Source organism: Entelurus aequoreus, linkage group LG13, assembly GCF_033978785.1.
Source record: "Entelurus aequoreus isolate RoL-2023_Sb linkage group LG13, RoL_Eaeq_v1.1, whole genome shotgun sequence".
NCBI classification, from domain to species: domain Eukaryota; kingdom Metazoa; phylum Chordata; class Actinopteri; order Syngnathiformes; family Syngnathidae; genus Entelurus; species Entelurus aequoreus.
This window is the reverse complement of record NC_084743.1, coordinates 12,792,194-12,808,999: the sequence shown is the minus strand read 5'-3', so window position 1 is coordinate 12,808,999 and position 16,806 is coordinate 12,792,194. Positions and strand designations below refer to the sequence as shown.

The following is a 16,806-nucleotide window of genomic DNA, read 5'->3' as shown; positions in this document are numbered from 1 at the left end:
CTCCCCGCTTGAAGCCCAACCACCACCAGACGATGGACCCCCTGCTGTTTTTCTTGGGAATTAATTCTTCTTCCTTCATTTGTTACCAGATTCGCACCTTCTTTCTCTCGTATTACCACTTGCACCGCTAGCATCATAGCTGACGTTACCCATTCCGCTACCTCTCTGCTCCGCGAGAGCGTATGACGTTGCACGCGCGACAGTATGTGACGTATGTAAGATGGTGCGCTTGTTTTACGTCTCTGTGAGAAGGAGAGACAAGAAAGAGTGAGAAACGCCTGTAGTGTAATGCCCACAGCTAAAAGCAACTGTGTGAGAACGTATACTCCAATATCACGATATAGTCATTTTCTACACTACCGTTCAAAAGTTTGGGGTCACATTGAAATGTCCTTATTTTTGAAGGAAAAGCACTGTACTTTTCAATGAAGATAACTTTAAACTAGTCTTAACTTTAAAGAAATACACTCTATACATTGCTAATGTGGTAAATGACTATTCTAGCTGCAAATGTCTGTTTTTTGGTGCAATATCTACATAGGTGTATAGAGGCCCATTTCCAGCAACTATCACTCCAGTGTTCTAGTGGTACAATGTGTTTGCTCATTGGCTCAGAAGGCTAATTGATGATTAGAAAACCCTTGTGCAATCATGTTCACACATCTGAAAACAGTTTAGCTCGTTACAGACGCTACAAAACTGACCTTCCTTTGAGCAGATTGAGTTTCTGGAGCATCACATTTGTGGGGTCAATTAAACGCTCAAAATGGCCAGAAAAAGAGAACTTTCATCTGAAACTCGACAGTCTATTCTTGTTCTTAGAAATGAAGGCTATTCCACAAAATTGTTTGGGTGACCCCAAACTTTTGAACGGTAGTGTATATCGCACAGAGACAAACCCGTGATATGATTTCTGTTTTAAAATTAAAATAGAAATGAATCATGACACCCAATGGTGTGTCATGATTCATTTCTATTTTAATTTTTTAAAATTTTTTTATTATATATTCTTACTTTCTATTTTTATTTTTAATACTTTGTAGCACTTTGAGATTTTAACAAATGTAAAGTGCGTAACAAATGCAATTCATTATTATTATTATTATTATTATATATCGCCCAGCCCTAGTCTTGCGTATTAATTTTATAGACGCATCACAACGTTGGCTATTTCCTTCACCAACAACAAGACTACTAATCATGGCATACTTCACGAAAGACAACAAAGACTACTTTGAGACAAATGATGAGGCAGAAATGTATATTTTTGAATATAGTAAAATATATATAATATAAGGAGGATGATCTACAAGTTTTAGAAGGTGAGTGCTAAACAGACCCAGCAAGATATACAAACTACGAACATAATTAAACAATCACTTACTGTACAATGTCCGCTCTCACTGGAAGGTCGACTGATGGGATGTTTATATTTTGTTTGTATAAAAAAAAGGTGCCGCAAACAAGCGACTCTTTGTGTCTTTCTCGCCATCTGCGGGTCTAAATTGAATGTCAAAATTTACCAACTTCTTGGCTTATGGCCACAACTTTCTCCTATACAGAGGTTTTTTTAGAGGGCTTTATGGGCGAAATAGAGTACTCCTATTAGCTGCTTTGTTCGCCACCTCGTACTTGCCGTATATTACGAATTAGAATGCATAACAAATACATAAGGACTACAGAGGGGTTGTGAGTGATAGGCAACATTCTAAAAGAAAATGTGCAGTTCCCCTTTAAAGAAAGTGCTGGCATGCTAAACAGGCTATCATTACAGTGTGTTTCTTTGTTAAATGACACCAGCAACAAGTCAAAAATGCCATCATTTCTTCCCAGGCAATCGTCTTGATAACACGGAAGCTTTCGGTACCCTGTGTCTCCTTTTGCACTCCAACGCTCAATTTCATGCAAAATTCCTCCATCTGTTGCTTCGATAGGATTGACGTCCGTTGATGTTAAGATGACACAAAGCACAAGGAGATTTTGTCAAAAAAATAATGTCATTATCAAAGGGAGTAGTCAAAAAGAGAAATGCGACAGGAGAGCAAATGTTGAATTTACTTGGTTATTTTTAACCATTAGCATAAACACTGTCTTTCAATACTCTTTAATATGTAATATTTATTTAAAAAAGAAACAATGTTTGTTGACTCTTATTTATTTATAATGAATTTCATTGTAGTGTAATAAATTTTTTTAAGTTGTGTTAAATGTTTTATAATGTTTTTTTTATCGAGTTTGTGTATAGTTACTGTGTAGGGTTTCTTTCCCACCCGATTTTGGTTAGAACGTTTGAAATTCATAGTTGCATTATTAACTGACTTCTAACAGGAAAATAATAATAAAACCTGTACCAAACTTGTATTGTTCTCTGTCATAAAACATGATTGAATTTATAAAAAATAAAAAGGATAATTTGTATGCATGCAAAATAAAAAAAACATGCTCACAAATAAAAGGTACATGTTTTATGTGGAAAGATCGCTGCACATAATGTCCTTGAAAATGATAATAATAATCAATCTTATACACACAATAATGTTATGCAAGATACAATAAAACTACGAACGTGTAGAAAATACCAAAATGTAAATCTTCTAGTTTGCTTTCAGGGCCTTTTAACATAAAGCTTGATGCAATCCCTCCGATGAAGTCCCAGCATCCCACTGCTCTTCATTCATTCATTCATGTGTTCATTGTTTTGATATGACCTGAGTAAGGGAAAACATCAGTCAGCAAGTGAAGGGAAAACTGTTAGTTCAAATATACTTACCCTTGAAAATTTGATGAAAACAGATTATTTTTTTGAAATTTTGCTATTGTAAAAGTGAGCTAGTCTATACTATACAGGGGTTCCCATTACGTCGATCGCGAGCTACCAGTCGATGGTGGAAGGTTTGTCAGTAGATAACCTAAATTACTATGGTTATAATACGTACAAAACACAGGACTTTACTGTGAAAATGTAAAAAAATATATACAATGCATTTGCATACATGCAACATTTAAGGTATTATTCTGTCTAAAGATTTTGAAAATCGTACATTTAAATTCACAGCATACCTTCATTGTTTTAGGAGTTTGTGTTAAAGCATTAGCCTCGTTAACTTTTGGCTAACATGTTTTCTTGTATTTTTGTGGCAAGTGGTTTCAGACATTGAGGGGTTATGTCTTTGTGCGTCATGGCAAACTGCCTGGAAATGAACCACGCTGTGTGTTTAAGTGTGTTGGAACTGCTTGCACGCAGGTATTTAACAGATTCAGAGCGTTAAAGGCACATTTTTAATAGCTCACTTGAAGGAACATGTTGCGGAGGGCCGTGTTGTGAGTTGTCCAGTGAAAGTTTGTACAAATACTTTCAAGTTAAAATACTGGAGTATGTTAAATTATCACATTAGTGCCACATAAAACATTATGTCGCTACTGGTCTGATGTTTCCTAAAAAATCGTCTTACTACTAATAATAATACTAATCAATCGCTATCGGCCCTAAAAAAACATTGGTCTATCTCTACAATACCACAATCACTTCACATTTCAACACACTGTGGTGATACTTACTGTGCAATTTGTTCTATGCATAGGAGGGAAAAATGAGTGAGTGAGTTAGTCAGGATCCAGCTGACAATATTGATTGAAATAAAATGTTACAGTACCTACTACTGTAGTATCTTTGAGTCTAGTAAATATTAATATGTGTTACCTTGAAGCCAGTCCATTCCTTCCCGCAGGCCCTCTCCTTCTATGGCATTGCTGGCACTGAGGGGGGAAAACCATGTTGAGGATTTAATGGCCTTGTGGCACACGTTCACATTTTCTTGGCGCATGAACATTTAAACCTAACTGTTCATCCATCTGCCTTCCATCTGTCTAATGAGTAAACAAGATACAAGGAACACGTAGGGGCAGGTCAGGGTCAAGTCAATGCTGCTTGCCGTACCTACCGATAATATTTAACCACACTCTTCAGTTGAGCCATCTCATTTCAAATGCACATCATTTCAAAGTAGGAGTGTGAATGCCCTATGTGCCCAACCGCCGATATTCGTGAGTGGAACTGAAATGCTTGAATGTCCAGGGTGAGTGGAGTGTGTGGATTTTGGAACGGTGTCAATCGGTTGAGGAATGTGGGATATGGAGAGGTTTGAATATTGCCCATTCATTTTCAACGGGGTGGAAATTCCTGGTAACTCCAGGTAATCAGGGAGTTTTCGAAACCTGGAAACATGTTGGCTTGAATGTCCATGGCGAGCGGAGTGTGTGGATGATGGAACGGTTAAAATCGGATGAGAAATGTGGGATATGCAGAAGTTAGTATGTTCATTCATTGTCAATAGGGAGAAATTCCAGGAAAAGCTGGATTTTGGGGAAAGAGAAAACATGTTTTACCTTCGAGATCTTGGAAGAGTAGTCTGTGGATGGTTTGAAAGGTCCGAATCGGGTAACAAGTGCCACAGAATGTTGAGAATTTTGGCCATCGTAGAACTATAAATACATCCATTCCTTTGAATGGGAATATACTGGAAATTTGGGAATTTGGGGAAAAACGGGAATTTTAGAAAATATCGATACTAGCACAATTGTCCTAGATCAGGGGTGGGCAATTAATTTTTACCGGGGGCCGCATGAGCAACCCGAGCACTGCTGGAGGGCCACATCGACAATATTTCAATTAAATTTTGCTCAATATTATTTTTGATACATACCGTAAGATAAATAATAATAATAGTAATAATAATAATAATAATTAATAATAATAATTAATAATAATAGTAATACTTCAACATAGTGTGTGTAACAGCATTCCATGACTAATATAAATAAATTAACAATAATAAATGACAGTAAAATAAGCACACGTATGACTGAGGAGTCATAGTGTAACTTTGTGTGGTGTTTGAGTTGTCCGACTTTTTGTGTGGCCATAAACGCAGCAGTGGTTTAGTGCTATGCGTGTTGGTGACAGATGACAAGTTGGTTTTGGCCTGGTTTGTACGGCAGAAAATGACTAGTTTTTCGAGCTATAATTGTTTTACTCATGTTTTTGGTGTGGTTATGTCCGAATATAAACAGTTTTGCTCAATAAAGTGATCGATATAATTCCTGTCCTCGAAGCATCTCGATAGACGTTACAATAATTGAACGGTGTTGACGAACACCGTTAGGGCCGCTTGTTGTCACTGTCACTCAAAGTTGCATTGTAAAATTACACAGAATAAATATGTTTATTTTGTTTAGAATTCAGATGGGATTTGATTTGGTGCGCGGCATATATTTGCTGCGCGCAGCAGACGCTTGAGCAGTGCGCAATTGCGCAGGCGCGCACCTTAGAGGGAACGTTGCTCGGCAGTCCATGTCTTGTTGGAAACACGCCATTCTTCATCAACTTTTCTCTTTTTAGCGTCTCAGGTGTAAACCGTGCATCACTTGTCGCTGCATGTGCACCTTCACTCGCAGGTTACACACGGACACACGCCCATAAATAATACTTTTCAAAATAAAAGCAGCACAGTTGTATTGCGCGCACGACATAGATGTTTTTTCAACTTTATTTTGTAATTAATGATTGCAGCTGTTCACATTCACTCACAATCACGCACACGCATACGTCCACACGGAAGTAATACAAATAACGATTTTCAAAACAAAAGCAGCACCGTTGTATTGCACACTCGACATAGATACTTTTAAAAATGTATTTTGTAATTTATAATTGGCCTCACGCGGGCCGGACAGGGACGCAGAATGCCCAGGTCTGTCCTAGATGATACGAATGGGTTGTTGTCGGAATTCTTTGAATCGGTTGAAAAATGTTGACGTAGTAAAAGTTTGAATTGAGAATGGGTATTTCGGAAATCCTGGACTACGTCTGGAAAAAAAACTTTTGTTGTCCCGACTAAGAGGACTGTTTTGATGGTGGAATGGTTGGATTTAGTTGTAAAATGTAGACTGAAAAGTTTCCTGCAAGAGGTGAAAATAGGGAATTTTTTTGAACTTGGAAAATAGTAGTTTAAAGTTCGAAAAATGGCCCATTCATTTTCAGTGGGAAAAATGCCCCAGAAAACCAGGAATTCTGGGTAATCTGGTATATTTAAAAAAATTTTTTTGGTGAACCCATATTTGATACTTGAATGGTTCTGATGGGAGGAAAACTTTGGGCCATAGACTCCGGCAAATTTTAGTGGAATAATAATACATTGATACATTTTTGGTGTAGAATAACATGTTTGACACAAATATGACGCGTTTTTATCAAGATATGGAATCAGATTAGAATGTTAAACATTTGAAATTGAGAATTATTACCAGATGTGCCAAGGTTTGTCTTTGATATTCTCCAAACACAACATCTGGGAGACCTTGACAGAAGACATGGCCTCTCGTAGATCCATCTTGTTCGCAAAGAACAACACGGGCAGCTTTTTACTGCACATATCTGCACACACATAAAGAAATCAGTGAAGTCGGTGAAATTAATTACATCCATATTTCAAAAAGTAAAGTACACAGTTCGAGGGACCCTTTGATCCAGAGGTGGTTTTCATTGAGGGCCACAATGCAATTATGTTTGAAACTTCTCACAATGAATGATATTATTACTCAATGTCCTATGCATGATTACTACCGTAGTTGTTTTTTACGTACAATGTAAAAAAAAAAAAGAAACACCTGTAGATTTTACGGCAAGAAACTGGCTACTTAGTCGCAGGAATTTTATCGGAAAATTAACGTTGTTTTTTACAACATTACTGTAAATGAAAAAACAGTACAGCTGGTTTTTTTTTCAATAAAAACCTGCTGAGTCGCCAGAAATGTTCTTGTAAAATCTACGGTCTTTTTTTTTTTACTGTAAATAGAAAAACTTCTGTTTTACAGGAAAATTCTGCCAGTAAAAACTGTAAATTTTATGGCGTACAACATAATTTTACAGTAAAATTGACATAAATTTTTTTTTTTACTGTAAATAAACACATTTTTTATGGTAGAAATCTGCCAACTAAGTTGCCAGTTTTTTTTACCATAAAAACAACTGCAAATTTACGGTAAAAACAGGCAGCTCAGTCGTAAGAATTTTATTGTAAAATTCACGGTGGTTTTTACATTATATTACTGTAAATGGAAAAAACAGTACAGCTGTTTTTTTACAGTAAAAACCTGGCCGCTGAGTCGCCAGAAATTTTCTTGTAAAATTTACGGTCTTTTTTTGTTACTGTAAATAGAAAAACTGCTGTTTTACAGGAAATTTCTGCCAATTGAGGTGCTAATTTTTTACCGTAAAAACTGTAAATTTTACGGCGTAACATAATTTTACAGTAAAATGTAAACATTTTTTTTACTGTAAATAAAAACAATTTTTTTACGGTAAAAATCTGCCAACTAAGTTGCCAGTTTTTTATAATAAAAACTGTAAATTTTACGGTAAAAACAGGCAGCTCAGTCGTAAGAATTTTATTGTAAAATTCACTGTGTTTTTTACTTTATATTACTGTAAATGGAAAAAACAGTACAGCTGTTTTTTTTTTTTTTACATTAACAACCTGGCAGCTGAGTCGCCAGAAATTTTGTTGTAAAATTTACGGTCTTTTTTTGTTACTGTAAATAGAAAAACTGCTGTTTTACAGGAAAATTCTGCCAATTGAGGTGCTCATTTTTTACCAGAAAAACTGTAAATTTTACGGCGTACAACATAATTTTACAGTAAATTTAATTTAAATTTTTTTACTGTAAAAAAAAGAAAGAAAAGTTTTTACGGTAAAAATCTGCCGTCTAAGTTACCAGTTTTTTTACCATAAAAACAACAGTAAATTTTACGGTAAAAACAGGAAGCTCAGTCGTAAGAATTTTATTGTAAAATTCACGGTGGTTTTTACATTATATTACTGTAAATGGAAAAAACAGTACAGCTGTTTTTTTTACAGTAAAAACCTGGCCGCTGAGTCGCCAGAAATTTTCTTGTAACATTGACTGTCTTTTTTTGTTACTGTAAATAGAAAAACTGCTGTTTTACAGGAAAATTCTGCCAATTGAGGTGTTAATTTTTTACCGTAAAAACTGTACATTTTATGGTGTACAAGATAATTTTACAGTAAAATAATTTTTTTTTTTTTTTACTGTAAATACATTTTGGTAAAAATAAAAAGTAGCAGCTCAGTTGGCAGAATGTTGTGGTAAAAGTATCAGTGGCACTGTTTTTCAATTCATCGTAATGCACGGTAAAAATAGAAGAAAAAAAATGGACCATAGATTTGTCTGTAAAAAAACTAACTGCTCAGTTGCCAACATGTTACCAAAAATAACTGACACCATTTTTCAATTTAGAATAACACACTGTAAAAAAAAGGCACATTTTGCAGTAAAAAATTGCAGTTTTTAGTTACCGTAATTCAAACGTGAAATCAGTTTAAAAGGCACCGTACATTATTACAATAACATTCTGGTGACTGAGTTGCCATTTTTTTACCTTAAGATCTATAGATTTTTTTTTACATGCTAACTTGTTGCCATTTATTGAACCTGAAAATCTCTACAACCTTATATTTATATATGAGGCTAAATTCCTCGCACATAGTAAAAATTGCTTTGTTTTGTCCGCGGACCACTGGCACATTTTTACATTGGCCCTTAGAGGCAAAAAGGTTTGGGCCCCCCCTGCCCTACGCACAGTACTAAACAAATAGTATGACAGACATTCACTCTACTGTACCTCCATGCTTGAGAAGAGTATCGAGCTCCTCTTTGGCAACTACCATCCTCAGCTTGTCACTGCTGTCGATGACAAATATGATGGCATGGCTTTCTCTGAGGAAGACACACGAACTGGTGAGATTGAGGCAAACTGAAGGTATATGTCATTCTGTGACCACACATACTTATAATAGTGCTCCCACAGGTTTCTGTATCTGCTCTGGCCAGACATGTCCATTACGGTGAGGGAAAGGCTGCATGGCGGGAGAGGAAGCACAACCAGATCGGAATCATCCAACACGTGAGTCCATTTAAAGTCATAGCTGGATAAAGGGGAACTGCACTTCTTTGTCATTTTGCATATTATTCACAATGTTATGTAAGACAATAACACACATGTTTTTATTTTTTTTATGCATTCGAACTAGTAAATAAACACTAGCAAGAGTCAGAGGTAATGGTAGTCGCTGTATTCCGCCGATAAAAGCACGGTAAAAAACCTCCAAAAACATCCATTGTATTATATACGCGCTGTAAGTATATATGTAATGTAGTAACATTCATAATAACATGTAATATATACATGATGTAAGTATATATGTAATGTAGTAACATTCATAATAACATGTAATATATACATGATGTAAGTGTATATGTCATATAGTAACATTCATAATAACATGCAATATTTACATGATGTAAGTATATATGTAATGTAGTAACATTCATAATAACATGTAATATATACATGATGTAAGTATATACTGTATGTAATGTAGTAACATTCATAATAACATGTAATATTTACATGATGCAAGTATATATGTCATGTAGTAACAGTCATAATAACATGTAATATATACATGATGTAAGTATATATGTCATGTAGTAACATTCATAATAACATGTAATATATACATGATGTAAGTATATATGTCATGTAGTAACATTCATAATAACATGTAATATATACATGATGTAAGTATATATGTAATGTAGTAACATTCATAATAACATGTAATATATACATGATGTAAGTATATATGTAATGTAGTAACATTCATAATAACATGTAATATATACATGATGTAAGTATACTGTATATGTCATGTAGTAACATTCATAATAACATGTAATAAATACATGATGTAAGTATATATGTCATGTAGTAACATTCATAATAACATGTAATATTTACATGATGTAAGTATATATGTCATGTAGTAACATTCGTAATAACATGTAATATTTACATGATGTAAGTATATATGTAATGTAGTAACATTCATAATAACATGTAACATATACATGATGTAAGTATATATGCCATGTAGTAACATTCATAATAACATGTAATATATACATGATGTAAGTATATATGTCATGTAGTAACATTCATAATAACATGTAATATATACATGATGTAAGTATATATGTCATGTAGTAACATTCATAATAACATGTAATATATACATGATGTAAGTATATATGTCATGTAGTAACATTCATAATAACATGTAATATTTACATGATGTAAGTATATATGTCATGTAGTAACATTCATAATAACATGTAATATATACATGATGTAAGTATGTATGTAATGTAGTAACATTCATAATAACATGTAATATATACATGATGTAAGTATGTATGTAATGTAGTAACATTCATAATGACATGTAACATATACATGATGTAAGTATGTATGTAATGTAGTAACATTCATAATAACATGTAATATATACATGATGTAAGTATATGTCATGTAGTAACATTCATAATAACATGTAATATATACATGATGTAAGTATATATGTCATGTAGTAACATTCATAACAACATGTAATATTTACATGATGTAAGTATATATGTAATGTAGTAACATTCATAATAACATGTAATGTATACATGAAGTAAGTATATATGTCATGTAGTAACATTCATAATAACATGTAATATATACATGATGTAAGTATATATGTCATGTAGTAACATTCATAATAACATGTAATATATACATGATGTAAGTATGTATGTAATGTAGTTACATTCATAATGACATGTAATATATACATGATGTAAGTATATATGTCATGTAGTAACATTCATAATAACATGTAATATATACATGATGTAAGTATATATGTCATGTAGTAACATTCATAATAACATGCAATATATACATGATGTAAGTATATATGTCATGTAGTAACATTCATAACAACATGTAATATATACATGATGTAAGTATATATGTAATGTAGTAACATTCATACTAACATGTAATATTTACATGATGTAAGTATATATGTCATGTAGTAACATTCATAATAACATGTAATATATACATGATGTAAGTATATATGTCATGTAGTAACATTCATAATAACATGTAATACATACATGATGTAAGTATATATGTCATGTAGTAACATTCATAATAACATGTAATATATACATGATGTAAGTATATATGTCATGTAGTAACATTCATAATAACATGTAATATATACATGATGTAAGTATATATGTCATGTAGTAAACATTCATAATAACATGTAATATATACATGATGTAAGTATATATGTCATGTAGTAAACATTCATAATAACATGTAATATATACATGATGTAAGTATATGTCATGTAGTAACATTCATAATAACATGTAATATATACATGATGTAAGTATATATGTCATGTAGTAACATTCATAATAACATGTAATATATACATGATGTAAGTATATATGTCATGTAGTAACATTCATAATAACATGTAATATATACATGATGTAAGAATATATGTCATGTAGTAACATTCATAATAACATGTAATATATACATGATGTAAGTGTATATGTCATGTAGTAACATTCATAATAACATGTAATATATACATGATGTAAGAATATATGTCATGTAGTAACATTCATAATAACATGTAATATATACATGATGTAAGTATATGTCATGTAGTAACATTCATAATAACATGTAATATTTACATGATGTAAGTATATATGTCATGTAGTAACATTCATAATAACATGTAATATATACATGATGTAAGTATATATGTCATGTAGTAACATTCATAATAACATGTAATATTTACATGATGTAAGTATATATGTCATGTAGTAACATTCATAATAACATGTAATATATACATGATGTAAGTATGTATTTAATGTAGTAACATTCAGAATGACATGTAATATATACATGATGTAAGTATATATGTAATGTAGTAACATTCATAATAACATGTAATATATACATGATGTAAGTATATATGTCATGTAGTAACATTCATAATAACATGTAATATATACATGATGTAAGTATATATGTCATGTAGTAACATTCATAATAACATGTAATATTTACATGATGTAAGTATATATGTCATGTAGTAACATTCATAATAACATGTAATATATACATGATGTAAGTATATATGTCATGTAGTAACATTCATAATAACATGTAATATATACATGATGTAAGTATATATGTCATGTAGTAACATTCATAATAACATGTAATATATACATGATTTAAGTATACATGTCATGTAGTAACATTCATAATAACATGTAATATATACATGATGTAAGTATATATGTAATGTAGTAACATTCATAATAACATGTAACATATACATGATGTAAGTATATATGTAATGTAGTAACATTCATAATAACATGTAATATATACATGATGTAAGTATATATGTCATGTAGTAACATTCATAATAACATGTAATATATACATGATGTAAGTATATATGTCATGTAGTAACATTCATAATAACATGTAATATATACATGATGTAAGTATATATGTCATGTAGTAACATTCATAATAACATGTAATATATACATGATGTAAGTATATATGTCATGTAGTAACATTCATAATAACATGTAATATATACATGATGTAAGTATATATGTCATGTAGTAACATTCATAATAACATGTAATATTTACATGATGTAAGTATATATGTCATGTAGTAACATTCGTAATAACATGTAATATTTACATGATGTAAGTATATATGTCATGTAGTAACATTCATAATAACATGTAATATATACATGATGTAAGTATACAGTATATGTAATGTAGTAACATTCATAATAACATGTAATATATACATGATGTAAGTATATATGTCATGTAGTAACATTCATAATAACATGTAATATATACATGATGTAAGTATACAGTATACGTCATGTAGTAACATTCATAATAACATGTAATTTATACATGATGTAAGTATATACTGTATGTCATGTAGTAACATTCACAACAACATATAATATTGACGGATTTTGCTCATTTTAGGCATTCGGTAGCGTATTATTAATTTCACTGAAGCATCACACTGTTCACTTTTCCCTTCAACAACAACACTACTACCGTATTTTTCGGACTATAAGGCACACTTAAAATCCTTTAATTTTTTCAAAACTCGACAATGCGCCCTATAACCCGGTCTGCCTAATGTACGGAATAATTCTGGTTGTGCTTAATGACCTCGAAGCTATTTTATTTGGTACATGGTGAAATGATAAGTGTGACCAGTAGATGGCAGTCACCCATAAGAGATACGTGTAGACTGCAATAAGACTCAAGTAAACAACACCAACATTTTATATGTTTGTGGAGGGGGGCGTGGCATGCGGGCCTGCCGCGAAACGGGGTGTGTCAGGACCGGCCTCGAAGACAGCGACAGGTGCGTAGATGGCCCAGGTGGGCCTTGTTATCTAATCACCTGTCGCCTTCATTAGCAGCAGCCGTGAGGAAACGAGTAGTTGGAGTTGGAGGTGCTGCTGAGAGACACAGACGCAGAAAAGCAAAAGACTTTGCACCATTGAAGGAAAATAAAGCAGTGTTATATCCTGAATTCCTGGCAATCTGTGGTGGTCTGAAGAACCCACTGGAGGGCAACCTCTACAATGTTCCATTGAAAATATAGAACATTACACACGGCGCTCAAAAATCCATCAAAATATTTTAGTAGGACTTTGGTAAGCTATGAAGCCACACCGCTTGATGGATTGTACTGTGCTTCAACATAGGAGTATTATTATGGTGTGTGTATAAGGTAAGACATTATCTGGCGTTTTGTTTCGCAATATTATGCTAAAGCAACTTTTCTTACCTTTCTGGTACCTGCTGATCTGTATTTGGGATCTGCATAAGTCCTGAAAAATTGCGCTTAGTCGATAATCTTCTTCTTTTTCTCTATCTTCTTGTTATGGGACATTCAACCTCCGCTGTTGCCATTTTTAAAATATAAAGTAGTGAAAAGTTCTTACTTATATCTGTCAGTAAACTCGCCATAAAAGCGCTAAAACATACTGGTGTAGTGAGTTTACATTATTCACCCAAGGAACTTTAGTTGTTAGAGAGTTCCAGTCGGTCGTTTTTTTCTACGGGATACATTTCCGGCGTTGTTGTTGCACTAGTGAGCCACGGATGAGGAGATGCTGCTCCGTTATTGATCGAAGTAAAGTCCGAATGTCGTTAAAACAGTTAGCTCCATCTTTTGACACTTCTTCCACTCCCGTCCTTGCACGCTACACCGCTACAACAAAGATGGCGGGGAGAAGACGCTGTCGAAGGTGAGCCACGTAAATAACACCCGCCCACAAAATGACTGTCAGAAAGCGGCTTGAAGATGATCTGTAAAACATCATCCATGCAACATTTTGACCAAAGAACCACCATTTGTCGTGATCCGTGGTCCGGATCATGTTTTGTGTTTTCTGTTTAGTTCCTGTTTGTGCACCTCCTGAGTTTAGTCACCATGGTTACTTATGATTTTCACCTGCCTCTGTTGTTTGGGACACTCCCCTGGCTCTAATCAAGAGACACTATTTAAGCCTGCCTTTGCCAGTCAGTCGGCCTGGCGTCATTGTTCGGTTCATGTCTGATTCCGAGTTTATGCCAAGTGTTTGCTTCATGCCTTGTATACGTACGTTTTTGTGTGTTCATGCCACAGCTAGCAAGTTTTTCTTGTCATAGATTATGCTAGTGTTAGTTTAGCTCCAAGTGCGATCAGCGCGTTGTGCCTTCGCCTTGTTTTCCGTTTTTTGTAGTACTTTGAGTTTTGAGAAGATTAATAAACACTAGAGATGTCCGATAATATCGGTCTGCCGATATTATCGGCCGATAAATGCGTTAAAATGTAATATCGGAAATTATCGGTATCGTTTTTTTTAATTATCAGTATCGTTTTTTTTTTTTAAATTAAATTAAATCCACATAAAAAACACAAGATACACTTACAATTAGTGCACCAACCCAAAAAACCTCCCTCCCCCATTTACACTCATTCACACTCATTCACACAAAAGGGTTGTTTCTTTCTGTTATTAATATTCTGGTTCCTACATTATATATCAATATATATCAATACAGTCTGCAAGGGATACAGTCCGTAAGCACACATGATTGTGCGTGCTGCTGGTCCACTAATAATACTAACCTTTAACAGTTAATTTTACAAATTTTCATTAATTACTAGTTTCTATGTAACTGTTTTTATATTTTTACTTTCTTTTTTATTCAAGAAAATGTTTTTAATTTATTTATCTTATTTTATTTGATTCATTTTTAAAAAAAAGGACCTTATCTTCACCATACCTGGTTGTCCAAATTAGGCATAATAATGTGTTAATTCCACGACTGTATGTATCGGTTGATATCGGTATCGGTAATTAAAGAGTTGGACAATATCGGCATATCGGATATCGGCAAAAAGCCATTATCGGACATCCCTAATAAACACCGTATGTTCCTACCTGCACGCCTTGTCCGGAATAGTCAGTTTGCATCCCGGGAGAACAAACCTCGCAGTAAGCTGCAACCACACCGTGACACCATTACATGTTATGTAGACCACAAGAAAGTCTTTTACATTTAGAAAACAAATAAAAATAATATGACCCCTGTAATGCGCCCTATACTCCGGTGCGCCTTATTTTTGACCAATCATCGGCAGTGCGCCTTATAATCCGGTGCACCCTATAGTCCTGGAAAATACAGTACTCCCATTAGCTGCATTGTTAGCCACCTCACACTTGCTGTATTTTACAACTTACAATGCAACAAAAAAAAAAAAGTGTGTTATTGTCTTACATAAGGCTTGTGATTGATAGACTCAATTCCACTAAAAGTGCAGTTCTCCTTTAGAAGTGATTAACATGTATCTACTACTGTACCTTGAACTCTTGAACTTTTCAATATTGAACCCGATTGTGGGCACTATGTCTTGTGCCTGTGTCTACACACACACACACACACACACACACACACACACACACACACACACACACACACACACACACACACACACACACACACACACACACACACACACACACACACACACACACACACACACACACACACACACACACACACACACAAAACAGACAAGTAATGGCAAAAGTCTGTCAAGATGGGAAAGAGTGCATGCAGAGTACGATGGTCTTTACCTGACTAACATGTTTCCACTCCTCTGAGAATGGGCCTAAAAGATTAGAATTCTGAAAACAAGCAGTCAAGGAATGATTGCAAAATAAAATGCACCAGGAGTGACCTCTGCTTGTTGGCGTGTGGATTTAGAAAGAGGGTAGCAGGCACTTACGTTGGCAGGCTTGAGCTGGTTGATGATGGTTGTTTTGCCGCTGTTGTCCAGCCCCAAACACAACACGTTGACTTCTTTCTTCCTCAGGCCCAGCCAGCCTGACAGTTTATCCAGCAGCCCCATTCAACTCAGTCAGTCCGACACATCACCCTATAAATGCTCCGATTACCAGGAATAAAACATGCCGGGTTTTATTTAGAGATTGTAGCGCTACACGCAGTGAAGACTGAGCAGCAACAAGCCGAGATGCCGCCTGTGCGTCCCAGCTTGCAGCGGGTAATCCTATTAGGAAGAATTAAGATCCGCAAGTGACCTTACCAGGGAGTCTTCACCGTCCAACGCTCATCTGGAGATGGATCTTTACCAGCTGTTCCTTTCAAAAAGAGCCTTTCAAAAAAACAACGTCTTGTTATCATACAGTGCATTTTTGCCTCATTCTTGTGAGAATC

At 34.1% G+C, this 16,806-nt stretch overlaps 2 protein-coding genes across 3 annotated transcripts in view; one reads left to right on the top strand and one right to left on the bottom strand.

Annotated features, from left to right (window-relative positions):
- LOC133663179 (F-box only protein 47-like) overlaps positions 1 to 2,381 on the top strand; it is a 15,090-nt gene extending 12,709 nt beyond the window's left edge. Inside the window, exon 11 of the mRNA XM_062067458.1 lies at positions 1,834 to 2,381. Within this exon, the coding sequence (XP_061923442.1) occupies positions 1,834 to 1,934 (101 nt within the window). The 3' untranslated portion in view covers positions 1,935 to 2,381. The remainder of the gene's footprint in view (positions 1 to 1,833) is intronic.
- On the bottom strand, positions 1,014 to 16,806 carry LOC133663180 (ADP-ribosylation factor-like protein 6). 2 transcript variants are annotated; one of them, XM_062067460.1, is made up of 10 exons: positions 16,676 to 16,806; positions 16,358 to 16,516; positions 16,206 to 16,256; positions 15,930 to 15,991; positions 8,868 to 8,936; positions 8,702 to 8,796; positions 6,304 to 6,433; positions 3,701 to 3,756; positions 3,559 to 3,571; positions 1,014 to 2,708 (listed from the first exon to the last, which is right to left on the bottom strand). In XM_062067460.1, the coding sequence occupies exons 2-10, from the start codon at positions 16,478 to 16,480 to the stop codon at positions 2,675 to 2,677; spliced, it is 633 nt and encodes a 210-aa protein (XP_061923444.1). In that variant the 5' UTR covers positions 16,481 to 16,516; positions 16,676 to 16,806; the 3' UTR covers positions 1,014 to 2,674. The 2 variants fall into 2 exon arrangements, with proteins under 2 accessions (XP_061923444.1, XP_061923443.1); XM_062067459.1 differs by lacking the exon at positions 16,676 to 16,806 and having other exon boundaries at positions 16,358 to 16,621.